The 16,088-nt window shown below is 46.9% G+C and overlaps 1 protein-coding gene across 1 annotated transcript; it reads right to left on the bottom strand.

Moving 5' to 3' along the window:
- Positions 1-3,339: 3,339 nt before the first annotated feature.
- Positions 3,340-9,529, bottom strand: MRPL4 (mitochondrial ribosomal protein L4). The gene is made up of 9 exons (XM_075276081.1): positions 9,402-9,529; positions 8,566-8,647; positions 7,365-7,533; positions 6,764-6,815; positions 6,087-6,204; positions 5,849-5,955; positions 5,624-5,733; positions 5,113-5,186; positions 3,340-3,543 (listed from the first exon to the last, which is right to left on the bottom strand). Exons 1-9 carry the CDS (start codon positions 9,453-9,455, stop codon positions 3,398-3,400), a joined length of 912 nt encoding a protein of 303 aa, XP_075132182.1. The 5' UTR covers positions 9,456-9,529; the 3' UTR covers positions 3,340-3,397.
- Between the last annotated feature and the right edge of the window lie 6,559 nt (positions 9,530-16,088).

Genomic DNA, 16,088 nt, shown 5'->3' on the forward strand with positions numbered 1-16,088 from the left:
GGCCATATAAAGGAAGTCTGTCACCAAATTCTGCATATCCAACATATCTTGGCAAAGGAGTCACCAGTTTACAAGGGCAAAACACTGTTTCATTCAGGTAGCCCTAATCTATCTGTGGGGCTGGGGTGATATGTCAGGTTCAGGTGACTGTATCTTATCTTTCGACAGGGTTGTATTGATATGCTGGGTTCTGGTGACAGTAACCTATCTATCTGCAGGGCTGGGGTGATATGATGGTTCTGGTGACAGTAACCTATCTATCTGCAGGGCTGGGGTGATATGCTGGTTCTGGTGACAGTAACCTATCTATCTGCTGGGCTGGGGTGATATGCTGGTTCTGGTGACACTAACCTATCTATCTTCAGGGCTGGGGTCATATGCTGGTTCTGGTGACAGTAACCTATCTATCTGCAGGGCTGGGGTGATATGCTGGTTCTGGTGACACTAACCTATCTATCTGCAGGGCTGGGGTGATATACTGGTTCTGGTGACAGTAACCTATCTATCCGCAGGACTGGGGTGATATGCTGGATCTGGTGACAGTAACCTATCTATCTGCAGGGCTGGGGTGATCTGCTGGGTTCTGGTGAACCTAACCTATCTATCTGCAGGGCTGGGGTGATATGCTGGGTCTGGTGACAGTAACCTATCTATCTGCAGGGCTGGGGTGAAATACTGGGTCTGGTGACACTAACCTATCTATCTGCAGGGCTGGGGTGATATGCTGGTTCTGGTGACACTAACCTATCTATCTGCAGGGCTGGGGTGATATGCTGGGTTCTGGTGACCCTAACCTATCTATCTGCAGGGCTGGGGTGATATGCTGGTTCTGGTGACACTAACCTATCTATCTGCAGGGCTGGGGTGATATGCTGGGTTCTGGTGACCCTAACCTATCTATCTGCAGGGCTGGGGTGATATGCTGGTTCTGGGTACACTAACCTATCTATCTGCAGGGCTGGGGTGATATGCTGGTTCTGGTGACACTAACCTATCTATCTGCAGGGCTGGGGTGATATGCTGGATCTGGTGACAGTAACCTATCTATCTGCTGGGCTGGGGTGATATACTGGGTCTGGTGACACTAACCTATCTATCTGCAGGGCTGGGGTGATATGCCGGTTCTGGTGACAGTAACCTATCTATCTGCAGGGCTGGGGTGATAGGTTAGTGTTACCAGAACCAGCATATCACCCCAGCCCTGCAGATAGATAGGTTAGTGTTTAGTTCCAGAGAGGGCAACTTTGAGAGTATTTGTTGGACGAACCTTGTGAGATTTGTATTGACCATTGGTTTCATTCAGACCATACAAGACTTAAATGGAACGGCTATCATCATACTATGGGGTCTCTTCCGGTCTCAGAGACGTCATGAATCACGATCACTGGAGCCCAGGAGAGGTGAGTAACACTGTTTGTTATGTTTGATCACCTCTCCTTGGCCTCCACTTATTATACTATGGGGTCTGAAGAAATTCTAGAGTATAAAACTAGCTTGTAAGCGGTGAATCCAAAATTTTTGTATAATTCGTTGGTGCCACTATGGGACATTATACTGTGTGGATGGGCCACTGTGTGTCATTAAACTATGTGAAGGGGCCACTATAAAATAGTGGATACAACTTGGGGGGTCTTAATACTGTAGGCCCACCAGGAGAGGGAATTTATACTGTTCGGGTAATTGGAGAAGGGCATTAAATAGTAACATCTGAGGGGTCTCTGAGAGAAGACAGGCTAATGTGTGATGTCACTGTAGGGGCATTATACTATGTGCAAGCCACTGTCTTCGGGCAAGTTCACACTGCGTTTATTGGTCAGGATTTTGAGGCTGTATCCGCCTCAAAATCCTAACCAAAAACACGTCACCCATTGAGCGACATGCTCATTCTTTCAGGCAGAGTAACCTCGTGACATCCACCTGAAGACACTCCCGACTAGGCCCATTCATTTGGGCCTAATCCGGAGCGGAGTGCGCGACTAGATGCCAGTGTACTGCACCGGAATCCAGTCGCAGCTACCTATATATTGGTCCGGAACCTGAGGCGGCCTCCGCCTCAGGTTCTGGACCAGAAATCCCCATGTGAACTTACCCTAAGTGGTGGTGATGGGCGGCCCACTTATGAAACCTTTGTCCTGGGCCCACCATGTGGTGAGAGGGGAGGGGAAGCATGTGGTTGGTTTAGTGTTAGGCACAGCCCTATGGGATATGTGGTAAGAAGAAAGCTACATCAAAGTAAGAACAAACATCCCATCAGGAAGAGCCTGCCCACGCCAAAAATTGGACTGTTTAATCAAACAGATGGAAAGAGACCCATTTTCTACTTTTTTCTTTCCCCCCCATGACATCCTCAGGGTGACCACCGGATGCTCCTGTTGTCAAATCAAATAGGCTTTATTGGCACATCCGAATAGATATTTGGCATTGCCAACGCTAGTAAAGTGTGTGTGTGTGTGTGTGTGTGCGTGGGGGTTGTGGTGGGTATGGGGGGGGGGGAGGGTCGATTTGGGGTTTAACAGTCTGTGGAGTCTCATTCTTCTTAGTTGGTGGCCGCTATATGGGAGGTGGGGTGGGTGGTTGGTTTGGGGTATAGCAGTCCGTGAGGTCTCATCTTCCTCCAGGTAGGTGGCCATGGTGTAGTCCCTTTGTAGGGATTGGTACACGGTGGGTTTCTTGGAGTTATTTATTGCGCTTCTCCATTCCTCGTTGTCACCATAACCCGAAATCAGATATTCAGGAAAGAGGCTCCTTTAACATAACCTGCGTATCGCATGGGTCTCCAAGCCCCGAGTATCACTGGATAGTCCCTACAGGTGCTGGTGGGACTTAGACTATAACTCTATAACTTGTGAGGCCAGAAATATACATGGAAGGGTCAGAGGTTCTAAGAACGTATGGATTATACCCCTAACCAAAGGGAAGCAAGACATATCAACATTGGTCAAAGTGTCACGTGGTTGGTATGGCCAGAATGCTTCTAGTCAGATGGTCAGTGTTTCTCCTCATTTCACCATTGGTTACACCATCGTTCCCCCTTCTTTATTGTTGCATGGTTGCTCTCCACTATTTCTTCAGTCCTTTATGACGCTGTGAGTGCCCAAACTTCTGCAGGTCTCCTGTCCCATCCTTAAATGATGCAGTAGACCCCTGGGAACTCACAGCCCCCTAAATCTTTATGATGCTGAAAATCCGGCTGTAGCTGTCTAGCTATTTCTTGAAGCCAACATGGCTGTCTGAAAGGATCCATACTAGGAACTAACATTTACCGGAACTATTTTTAGATTTCTATAAAATTCTTATTTCTGTATTTTTAATTTGACCATAGCACACAGACACTAGACGGGATTTTCTTCGCTTTTATTGAAATGTAATATTATGTACAAAATAGCGAGTCTTGTGTTCAGGGGAAGTCGCTGTAGGGTAATCCGAAAGGGTGCAAGGGTGCGTAACGGGAATCGTGCCATAACAATTTCTCTTCTAGGAAATCCACAGCTGCAACGGTCAGGAGGACGGTATCGTGCTTCAGCATGCTGTAGACGTTCATACCTTGTCAGGGAGAGAAGAAGAAGGTGTTCAGTTGAATGTAGAAGAAGTGTCCGCCTTCGCACAACTTGGATTGGTGTGAACCCTCCGGCAGCTTTTACTACACATTATAGGGGTTTACTGGACTTTTGATTGGTCATCAAAGATCAATGGAGAATTGGACACCCAATCGGAAGCGACACTCGCCATCTCTTCATAGGCCGTGTGATGTCACGTTTATTAGTCACATGGTGCAATGGCTGTCCAGTCATCTTCAAGTGAATAGGCCACGCTGCTATACAAAGCGCAGATGCTATACCAATGTACAGCAAGTAGGCTTGGCAGAGCTCACCTAAAGGTTGAGGCCTGTTCAGGCAGCTGATCAGAAGAGGTCCTAAATGTCAGACCTAACCTATGCTAAGTATAGGTCATCAACTATTAAGTGTAACTCCCACTTTTTTTCCTCACAATGGGTGTTTGGTGACCATTTTTGTAATATGCTTTATTATCCTATCTAACTTCCTTTTTATTATAAAACAGACTGTAACCTTCTCCTTACAACCCTCTAACGGAGCCGTTACTAAGGAAAGTCTGTACATAGTTATTTTGTAGATATGCAGAGTTAAAGCCAAAGGGGGTGGTCATTTCACATGGCTGTATCTCCAGTTTTATACCACCTAGAAAAATGGTTGTGGTATCACAAGACAGCTGAGATTCTTGGCTGCAGTACCAGCTATACCAGAACCTGAGATATCACTAGTTGGGAATTTGAACTTGATATGCAGAAACTCACAATGCATATAAAATTACATCCCAACTGTGATTTAGCTAGTGATATCTCTAATCCTTTTATAGAATCTCAGCTTTTTTGTGAGTGAGCATTCCCCACAGCTCAATGTCATCGCCCCCTCTGACAGGACAAGGCTACCATAGAGTACTGTTGGGGATTGGGCATTCCTCACAGCGCAGTGATGATGCTGAGTTATGAGGAACGCCCTTCTGACAGTGGGGAGATATCGGTACAGAAACTAACGGCACTGATTAGAGATGAGCAAGTATATTCGATCGAATACAGTTCCCGTTGCAAAAAAGCGCCAGGGAAGGTGGGAGGGGCATCAAATTTTTCTGCCCCTCCCACATTTCCCAGCGCCCCTCCACACCAAGAACTACGCGGCGGAGGCACTCGATCGAATATACTCATCTCTAGCACTGATATCTTCATCCCCGGGGCACATACCAGGAAAGCCGACAGTATTGCCCTGATGTCATCTTGCCAGATTATCAGGCAGCTATCAAAGTGCTGCGCCAGTGGATTCAATGCTGAAATATTATTATCTGCTCTGTATTGGTAGAACTACTCACACCATGTCACGCATAAATTGAGACGTGAGGGAGGATTTGGCAGCCGTAGTGTAACCTTGGGGTGCAACATTAGTAATATGCATGTCGTGTCAATAATCGCATGGAAAAGTTGACTAAGAGGACTAAAATAAAAATATATATATATATATATATATATATATATATATAAAAAAAAAACTGGACACCCATTAATAACCACCCTTTAAAAATAACAAAACACGACAATGTTACCTATGGCTGGAATAAGATTGATCTTCTTTGAATTGACTGTCGCACTGAGAATATTTTCTGGCATGTCTTCATTGCTGTGAAAGAAACCACACTAGTAAGATTTATCTATCAGCATTATTATCACTGTGAAAAACACACAAATTCAATCAAGAAAAAAAAAAATTCTACATAAAAATAAGAATTATTCTAAGTACATTCACCCAATTACCAGATGCCACCACTAGGAGAGCTCATGAGCTTACAGCGTACTGTGTTCCCATTGATTTCCATGTGTAGACAGTATGCAAAAAGCTCCTGAGCTCCTTCTAGTGGTGGCTGCAGTCATCCAGAAAATTTTCCACTAGATGTCAAGCTCCGACCGCTATAACTACGAAGGCAATTCCAAAAGTAAGGTCTCCAAAGTGTAGACAGTCTACAGCTGGTCATACTTTCTTTTGTGATTGCCCTTGTATACCATACATACGATTACTTTGGGCCATTTTTTCCTGTTCCCTAACACTCTGGTACTTACACATCCACAATGAGCACGGACTCTCCCCAATGTCGCCGGCTGAAGAGATCAATGAGGTACTGAGGGTCTGGGGAAGGGATCTCAATGGAGTCAATTATGTGAAGATCTCTCTGTGGGAAGAAAGAAGCGTTAATGGATTAACGTGAAAAATAATTACCAAAGGAGAAGAACTCCATCCATCCTTATGTGTACAGTATAGTGTATAGGAGATAAGGGGTACTCTACCTGAGCGAGCTTTGTGGTTAGTGCAGTCTTCAGGCCCAGGACACGGAGCTTCATAGGTAACATGTAATAATAGCTTGTAGGGCCCCGGGGACCGTGAGCTACTCCACCTGTAAAGAGACAACATGGCTGAGAAATAGAGGCAATGGCAGATGTCTAATGTCTATCACCAGGATTCCCTGAGCGCAGGCGGAGAGTATATAGGGAATATATAAGAAGAGCAGAATTACAGCGCACCTACCTCCTCTCCACAGAGGTGATCTGATGCTGCCCTGCCGTGCCCGCCCTGTGCCTTTCTGTGCCCAGGGTTTCCTTCCTCCTCCTCTGACCTCTGCACGAGTCTTCGTCTTAGCATAGCTCTGAAAGATGGCAGAATGAACATCCGGTATGAGAACCCATAACTGTGGTGGTGCCCGCCCTGCGGCCCCGACTTTAGTGAGCAATTCATTCAGCCAAATCTTCCTGCTCACTGTGAGGTGGGGAGAAGATGGGAACCAGGAGACGTTCTACACAGGGGAAGGGTCACGTGGCTGCACAGGGGTACGGGGAAAATATATGAAGACTGGCGTATCGTACTCCAGTCTTAATAAATGGCCCGACTGGCAGAGGTACCGAGAGCTTTATCAAGAGGGTGCGGCCTCCTCCTCAATCTGGTGCCAGAATGGGAATCTATATTAGGTAAGAACTAGCCTAGATATCCAGACAGTCACACTGCCCAGCACACATATGTAGGACGCTGGGGGCGAGGCGGGGATCAGGGCTAGAGTGCTCCTTAATGTCATCCCCCTGGCGGAGAGGGAGGATGCGTCTATATGGAGGATGCGTCTATACTATATGTGGTTGAGGCTTGGAGCGTACTTTATACAGCTTGTAACAATATACACTTGTGAGACCTGGAGGAGATACATGGCTACTTACAATTCTTTTGAAGTTCCGCTGCCATGTTACCACCTGGTGAAGGACATCAATCCTAAGAACAGAGACAGAGAAGAAGGACATATTACTATCCTCAATGGTCGCCTACAGGACAACACTAGACCAGGAACGGAGTCTCCATCATGGACTGTCCAGGTGCCCACTGCAGAGCCACCAAGACCCTTCAAGTATCCCCAGACCTGTGCCAATTATATAAAGTAGTCACCACTAGGGGGTGGACACGGCACAAGGATCCGCACAACTCCCATTAGCATCAATGTCTTGCTACAATTAAAGAGATTGTCCCGTTATGGATACTTATCTCCTATCCAAAAGACCGGGAATAAGTATGAGACCACTGGGGGCCCGAACGCTGGGTCACCCAATGATCAGGAGGAAAGATGACCGAAAGCCGCCCTTGTGACTGGAGCGCCAGGAATGTAATCCCATAGCAGTGAACGGAGCACCAGGTCACATAAGCGCACTGGCCCCCAATCGCCTGATCATTGGGCAACAGTAAATAAACCAGCACTACCTTCTATACACCTATACGTACCTACACTATATATCCACTCCTGTAATAGATACATAATATACCACTCACCTGGGGGGGACATCAAACACATCGGGGTGTAGCTGGACCAGGCTCGTGGGCTCATCCTCCTGCTCGTCCAGGGATTCCAACCAAACAGTCTTGGCTGATAAGTGAGCGGGCACTGGGATATTACATGCTCGCACCACAGGCCGGGAGAGATCCACCGGGGGGCGCTGGACTGGAACGTAGAGAAAAACAAAGCTAAACATGAGGTCTTTATATTTACAAGAAAGATTTATACCTTTACTAGCATTCGTCTGCGGGTTGCCATTGAGCCGCATATATTTAGCCATTTGCTGTTAGTTATGATCCGTGGTGTTTCCCCGTGCCCACTCCTGCACGACCCCGCCCCTCCCTTGCCTCTCGCTTGGCCCCGTGGCCTCTCTAACTACCGCCTGCCCCTGGCTTCCCCGCGCTCATGCCCCTTCCCGCAGTGGAACCCCTGGCCCTAGCCCTTCCCCCCCCCCCCCAGACATCTAGTGATCTGTATATAAAGCAATCCCTTTAATCCGGCCTCCAGTAATCCAGAAGGATGGGTAATCTGTCACTTTACTAACACAAGTGGAATAAGTGAAATTTGTATACAGATTATGGGATGTAGTCTGCATATTTCATTTATTCCACTTGTGTTAGTAAAGTGACAGATTACCCATCCTTCTGGATTACCGGATGCCGGATTAAAGGGATTTTATTGTATATACAGATTATAAAATGTAGTCTGCATTGAAATCCCTTTAATCTGACATCCAGTAATCCAGGAAGTCTGATCAGGAACATTAATAACACAATTGGAAAACATTCATTTACAGACTGCATCCAATAATCTGTATATGAAATAATCCCTGTAATCCAGCATCCAATAATCCAGAAAATCTGATGCCCTGGAACCCAAAAAACACAACTGGAATAAATGAACTTCCTAGATGACATCTCGTGAGGTGTACATAATGAAATCCCTTTAATCCAGCATCCAATAATCCAGAAAATCTGATCATATGGAAATCTATAAACGCATTTAGATTAAATGCCCTGTAGTGAATGTATCCTTGTATGAGCATCCAATAATCTGACATAATCCGCTACCTCTCAGGTTCCATTCATGCCGGATTAAAGGAATTATTTAATTGTAAATCTATCGATACACGTATAGGGTGGAATTCCTATAATCCAGCAATGCATAATACAATCCCCACTACACGACCTCACGTACATTTGATGGGTCCGTCTTTTAATCCGGCAGGCAGGATGAGGTTGGAAGGAATGGCCGGGTCAGAGGAGAAGGATGAGAGAAGCTGCAAGGAAGAAGTAAAGTTGTCAGATGTCAATATAATGTGACGGGTGATGTACCTCAATGTCAGCGCTAGCCGGAGGATACACAAAACACGAAGAGGGGGCGGACTGAACAGGGTCTACATATCTGTCCGGAGCCTGGGTGACTAAAGGATGGCTCTATAGATGCAAAAGATGGCTGCTGTAACCGGACTAAGCACAACTATGGGGACTCGGTGTTCAGTTCAGTAGTCTTTGATCCGTGGGCCTCCACCGGGTGCGGCACTACAACTCCCAGCATGCCCTGACAGCTGCAGCCTGTCAGGCAATGCTTGGAGTAGTAGTTTCACAACGAGTAACTGGTCTCCAATCCATGGAGCTCTACCTGGTGCAAAACTACGACTAAGACTACAACTCCCAGAATTCCCTGACAGAATTGTGTACTTAAGGCATGCTGGGAGTTGTAGTTTTACAATAGGTGGCAAGAAACACGTTATAGATTCTGTATTACAGGACGATACCATTCTATAACACAGGGCTATGCTGTTATATGAAACCGGACTGTACCATTCTATAACACAAGACTATTCCATTCTATTAAACCGGACTGTACCATTCTATAATACAAGACTATGCTGTTATATCAAACTGGACTGTACCATTCTATAAAACAAGACTATTCCATTCTATTAAACCGGACTGTATCATTCCTCACACATACAATATGACATTACACAGGTACAATCACTACTACACCTCTTGGGCACCATCACTCACCCGTATCCCAGGCCCCCTCCGGCTACAGGTCAGCAGGAGACCCCTCAGCATCATCCCGGGCTCGAATCCTCTCACATGAAGGCAGGAAGGTCACTTGCACGGCATGACAGGCTGAATTCCGGCGCACAGGACGCGACGCTGAAGCCGTTACTGCCAGCACTAGCGAGGACGTTGCCCACAAGGTAACGTCACCACGTACTTGCGCATGCGTCTGGGAGACTGTATACACTGGAGGGCGCTCTTGTATTGCAGGTGAATTGTAAAAGGCTGTTCTTTGCTTGAGATGTCATAGAGGTGAATAGTGAATAAAGGGATGTCATAGTGGAGTTCATTGCATTATTAAAGGGGTGTTCTAGAAAGTGGTAGATGACTTATGGACTCCCCCTTTAAATGTGTATATGATCAATGATGATGCCATTGGAGTTGGCACAACGTTGTGATTCCAAATATGTGTGACAATGTTATTATGCCCTCACCTGCCCACCTTGGTGCCCCATTGCTATATACAGTACCTGGAAGTTAGTCACAGAACTCAATTGTTAGCCAAATACCAGTAACACTGTCTTTGGCAATAGCCGTGGACTAGTGACGGTCATACCAGGCCCAGCTGATGTGCTCCATAGTCTGACCCTACCACAGCCAATAGGTTACAGGGGCCCCTACCCTGATCCTTACTACTTGTCTTCATGTTCCCTCCATCTCTGCCCCCAGATTCATGTCTCCCCCCCCCATCTCTGCCCCCAGATTCATGTCCCTCCATCTCTGCCCCCAGTTTCATGTCCCCCCATCTCTGCCCCCAGATTCATGTCCCTCCATCTCTGCCCCCAGATTCATGTCCCCCCCATCTCTGCCCCCAGATTCATGTCCCCTCCATCTCTGCCCCCAGATTCATGTCCCCCCCCATCTCTGCCCCCAGATTCATGTCCCTCCATCTCTGCCCCCAGTTTCATGTCCCCCCATCTCTGCCCCCAGATTCATGTCCCCTCCATCTCTGCCCCCAGATTCATGTCCCCCCATCTCTGCCCCCAGATTCATGTCCCTCCATCTCTGCCCCCAGATTCATGTCCTCTCCATCTCTGCCCCCAGATTCATGTCCTCTCCATCTCTTGCTCCAGATTCATGTCCCCCCATCTCTGCCCCCAGATTCATGTCCCTCCATCTCTGCCCCCAGATTCATGTCCCTCCATCTCTGCCCCCAGATTCATGTCCTCTCCATCTCTTGCTCCAGATTCATGTCCCCCCCATCTCTGCCCCCAGATTCATGTCCCTCCATCTCTGCCCCCAGATTCATGTCCTCTCCATCTCTGCCCCCAGATTCATGTCCTCTCCATCTCTTGCTCCAGATTCATGTCCCCCCATCTCTTCCCCCAGATTCATGTCCCTCCATCTCTGCCCCCAGATTCATGTCCTCTCCATCTCTGCCCCCAGATTCATGTCCCCCCCATCTCTGCCCCCAGATTCATGTCCTCTCCATCTCTTGCTCCAGATTCATGTCCCTCCATCTCTGTCCCCAGTGTCATGCCGTCCTCTCCTTCATCTGCCCCCAGTTTCACGTTCCACCTCCACATTACACTTACCTTCTCCTTCGCTCCCTCGCCGCTCTCTGCGCGCCTCTCTCGCTGACACATATGCGGCTGAAGCAAGGAGCTGACACAGGTCAGCTCCTCGCTTCGCTGCCGCCGGCTACTGGCTTGTAGACGCGATGTGATGACGTCACATCGCGTCTACAAGCCAGTAGCCGGCGGCAGCGGCGAAGCAAGGAGCTGACCTGTGTCAGCTCATTGCTTCAGCCGCATATGTGTTCAACTCAGATCTGCGTCCTCTGGACGCAGATCTGAGTTGAAATCGGGACATACCTCCCTCCAACCGGGACCGCGGGACATGTAACCCAAATCGTGAATGTCCCGCGGAAATCGGGACGGTTGGGAGGTATGAGTTCAGTCAGGGCTAGCGGGTGACCGATATGACTCCCCATGCTGTTGGGGCTCATCACATTTGTCATATCTATTACCAGATTGGAGAATGGTACAAAGAGTGTTTCTTTATTTCCCCTGCGGAGGCGCTGTAGGGAAACTTATCATGTCATGCTAGGTTTTGACGCAGTCTATAGCCAACTGCTTGGGGTCCCAGCCGCAGGATAACTTGTGATCAGCATTTTGGGGGGCAAAGCAGACAATCCCTCGATTGCTCATGGGCTCTTGTGTTGTCAGAACTTGGACATCAGTTGTCATGGCCTGAAACAAATGATCTCCTTTGACCACTAGAGGGCTCTGTAACCATGTATGTCAATGAGTGGGGTTTTCTTTTTTTTCTTATCTTCCTATTGTTTTCTTCTTATTTTTTGGACTCCGCTCCCTGTAATTATATAATTTGTCTCCAATAGGTGAAGAAATCAAGAAAAATATACTTTGTTCATAGGTGGAATACGGACAAGCTAAGTGTTACCCTAGAAAGAGCTGAACATTGCGCTTTTACCCAGCGTACCCCTCCACAATCTCTGGATTTCTTCTATGCCCCCCACTTAAGAACTTCTTCCACCCGGTAAGCTGACTAGTTTGCAATGCTGTTCATAATGATGTAATGACCTGTGGCAGCCACTAGATGGTGGGGACTCAAAGGTTGGGGTTCAATGAAGGAGCTAGAGTTCTCCATGCTGTGTTATCTGGTTTTGGCTGGGGTTATATTGTACACACATATTGACAGCTGATGATAGACTCCCCCTACTGGCATCAGGGAAGCGTGGCAGTAATTGTTCAGTTTCCCTGCAGCACCACCACAGGAGGAATGAAGCATTACACAATCTCCTTCACTTTGGTTAACAGTCTCCATAATGCAGAAAAGGACAGGTCTTCCAGAGCGAGAGACACTCTTTGTAACTGCTCTCCAGAGTAAGTGTTCAGTTTCCCTGCAGCGCCACCACAGGTGAGCTGAAGCATTACACAATCTCCTTCACTTTGGTTAGCACTCTCTGTAATACAGGTCCTCCAGAGCGAGGGACACTCTTTGTAAGTTCTCTCTACGGTGAGTTTTCAGTTTCCCTGCAGCGCCACCACAGGAGGAATGAAGCATTACACAATCTCCTTCTCTTTGGTTAACAGTATCCATAACACACAAAAGGACAGGTCTTCCAGAGCGAGGGACACTCTTTGTAAATGCTCTCCAGAGTAAGTGTTCAGTTTCCCTGCAGCGCCACCACAGGCGAGCTGAAGCATTACACAATCTCCTTCACTTTGGTTAACACTCTCTGTAATACAGGTCCTCCAGAGTGAGAGACACTCTTTGTAACCACTCTCTACAGTAAGCGTTCAGTTTCCCTGCAGCGCCACCACAGATGGAATAAAGCATTACACAATGCCCCTTGACACGAGGTAACTATTTCTGTAATGCAGAGTAAGAGACGTTCTTTGTAACCTTCGTCCACTCTGACTCCCATGCACATGGCCGAGTGTGCATCCAATGTGGGGCCAAGTTATCAGGAGATAACCAAGTGTCACCTGAGCCCATTCTGTTATGCATTCACGTCTATGAGGACTTTGGATTCATTTCGTGCCATGACACAGATGATTAAAGAGCAAGTCCTGTCTTGCTCCATGTTATCGGAACGGAACAGAAGCCCCTATGGATATGAACACATAACAGAATGCAGTCAGGTGACACTCGGATGAACATTCAGCTGCAGACACGGCCCCACATCGATGCACAATCTTATAGATAAGGATCTTTCATTATCCCACTCATTATTCTATCGCATGAGAGTCCATGATAGAACATCTTAAAGAGCCCATGTAAGATTACAAATGGGGGTCATTCACTTCGTGTTTGTCCAGCTCTTAGCTTTTTTGCTGTATTTGCTGATTTTATCTGTTCGCTGCTAATTTTAACTATGTTTACCCGGAGCAGAAGTGGCGTTTTCCTCATTTTCAGAATGGACTTAACCACTGTCTCCTCTCTGTATACACAGTCTCGGAGGAAGACGGTCTCCTTTACCAGCAGGCTGAGCTATGTCAGTGACCGCAGCCGTCACGCAGTACAGTAGATGACGCTAGATACACGCCACCTGTCTTATATCTCTTGTCCTGGCAGACCCACATAAGCCAGACATTAGACATCACACAATCCAACAACTATCTAATACCTCTCCTCCTAACCCTGGTAAAGCTGGGTTCACACATTAGCTCAATGACCGTTCAGGGATTTTGTCCCCCAGGCAAGCAGGACTTTTCTCTCCACGTTTTTTGGGCTGAAATCCGGAGGACCCCATTATATTCTATGGGTTCTGCGACTTTCCACTTTTTAAGCGGATTGGGTTTCCGGTTTTATGGTCCCCATCACAGATCTGAACCTAACGTAAGCTGCTCATAGACATTATATACCTGACAACTATGTAACACTTCGACATCTTCATTTCGTCTTACGCTAGGTTCACACCTGTGAGCGGGTTTCCTTTCTTCGGGTCTGCTTGAGAACTCGAAAAACCGAAACCCCATCCGCTTAAAAAGTGGTTACCCGCAGAAACCTGTGGACCCCTTAGACTATAATGGAGTCTACCTGATTTCCACCCGAATATTCTAGGACTTTTCTCTCTCTCCACATATTTTAAGCAGAGTTGAAGACAGAGTTCCCAAATAGTCACCCAATGCTAGTGTGACCATAGCCCTATAGTTTTACAGATAATTAAAGGGGTTGTCCCATCACAAGGATCCTATCTATACTGCTTGTTAATGTGAATGTAAGACTTTTCCTAAATACATTGCTTCAGCAAAACTGCTTTGTTTGTCCACTATCTTACTTTATTCATTTTTTTTGACACATCCCTTGACTTATCTGGTCATAAGTCAAGTGATGTATCTGCTGCTCTGAGGGGGGAGGGAGGAGGGGCTAAGTGCACGGGAGCGAGCCTGGAGGGGGGGGTAGTTTACCCTTTGGGAGGAAGGGGCCGCCAATACAGACCCGGCATCCGCTGTCATAGAGAGACGGACGCCGGGGACGGTTAGACGCCAGCACAGATGCCTGCAACATCGCTATGCTCCTGCCCTGCATGAAGCCAGCAGCGGCAGGAGCGGAATAACAGCATCGCTTTTGCCGCTGCTGGCTTCGTGCAAGGCAGGAGCATAGCGATGTTGCAGGCATCTGTGCATCTGTGCCGGCGTCTACACTCCCCGGCATCCGCCTCTCTATTACAGCGGATGCCGGGTCTGTATTCACATATGCAAAGCCAAGCGGCGAGATGCCGCTGGCCCTGTGTGCACGCTCATAGACCAGTCTAGCCTTCACAATGCGAATACAGACCCGGCATCCGCTGTAATAGAGAGAGGTGGATGCCGGGTCTGTATTCGCATTGTGAAGGCTAGACTGGTCTATGAGCGTGCACACAGGGCCAGCGGCATCTCGCCGCTTGGCTTTGCATATGTAACCCCGCCCACCAATGAAGCAACAAAGTCGGAAGAAAGAAGAATTTACAGCAACGAAGACTGGTGAGTATGCGACGTGGGAATACCCCTTTAAAGAAATTATGATCTGCTTTTACTTTTCATATGAATGTCCTCCTCTTATACTATTTTATGAGGTACATATAGAAATATTTTAAGAAAAAACTTAAGTCACAATGTACATACATTACGTTACTAATCCTGAGTTACATCCTGTATTATACTCCAGAGCTGCACTCACTATTCTGCTGGTACAGTCACTGTGTATATACATTACATTACTTATCCTGTACTGATCCTGAGTTACATCCAGTATTATACTCCAGAGCTGCACTCACTATTCTGCTGGTACAGTCCCTGTGTACATACATTACATTATTATCCTGTACTGATCCTGTATTATACTCCAGAGCTGCGCTCACTATTCTGCTGGTACAGTCACTGTGTATATACATTACATTACTTATCCTGTATTATACTCCAGAGCTGCGCTCACTATTCTGCTGGTACAGTCACTGTGTACATACATTACATTACTTATCCTGTATTATACTCCAGAGCTGTGCTCACTATTCTGCTGGTACAGTCACTGTGTACATACATTACATTACTTATCCTGTACTGATCCTGAGTTACATCCTGTATTATACTCCAGAGCTGCGCTCACTATTCTGCTGGTGCAGTCACTGTGTACATACATTACATTACTTATCCTGTACTGATCCTGAGTTACATCCTGTATTATACTCCAGAGCTGCGCTCACTATTCTGCTGGAACAGTCACTGTGTACATACATTACTTATCCTGTATTATACTCCAGAGCTGCGCTCACTATTCTGCTGGTACAGTCACTGTGTTACATACATTACATTACTTATCCTGTATTATACTCCAGAGCTGCGCTCACTATTCTGCTGGTACAGTCACTGTGTACATACATTACATTACTTATCCTGTATTATACTCCAGAGCTGTGCTCACTATTCTGCTGGTACAGTCACTGTGTACATACATTACATTACTTATCCTGTACTGATCCTGAGTTACATCCTGTATTATACTCCAGAGCTGCACTCACTATTCTGCTGGTACAGTCACTGTGTACATACATTACATTACTTATCCTGTACTGATCCTGAGTTACATCCTGTATTATACTCCAGAGCTGCGCTCACTATTCTGCTGGTACAGTCATTGTGTACATACATTACATTACTTATCCTGTATTATACTCCAGAGCTGCGCTCACTATTCTGC

Source organism: Leptodactylus fuscus, chromosome 5 (genome assembly GCF_031893055.1).
Source record: "Leptodactylus fuscus isolate aLepFus1 chromosome 5, aLepFus1.hap2, whole genome shotgun sequence".
Classification (NCBI taxonomy): domain Eukaryota; kingdom Metazoa; phylum Chordata; class Amphibia; order Anura; family Leptodactylidae; genus Leptodactylus; species Leptodactylus fuscus.

Bases quoted from the DNA above. Each gene is read 5' to 3' on its own strand.
- MRPL4 (XM_075276081.1), bottom strand. From the start codon at position 9,455: ATGATGCTGAGGGGTCTCCTGCTGACCTGTAGCCGGAGGGGGCCTGGG. The intron at 8,648-9,401 runs GTGAGTGATGGT...TCTTCCTTGCAG, and splicing joins GGAGGGGGCCTGGGATACGG to CTTCTCTCATCCTTCTCCTC. The intron at 7,534-8,565 runs GTACGTGAGGTC...TCTACGTTCCAG, and splicing joins AAAAGACGGACCCATCAAAT to TCCAGCGCCCCCCGGTGGAT.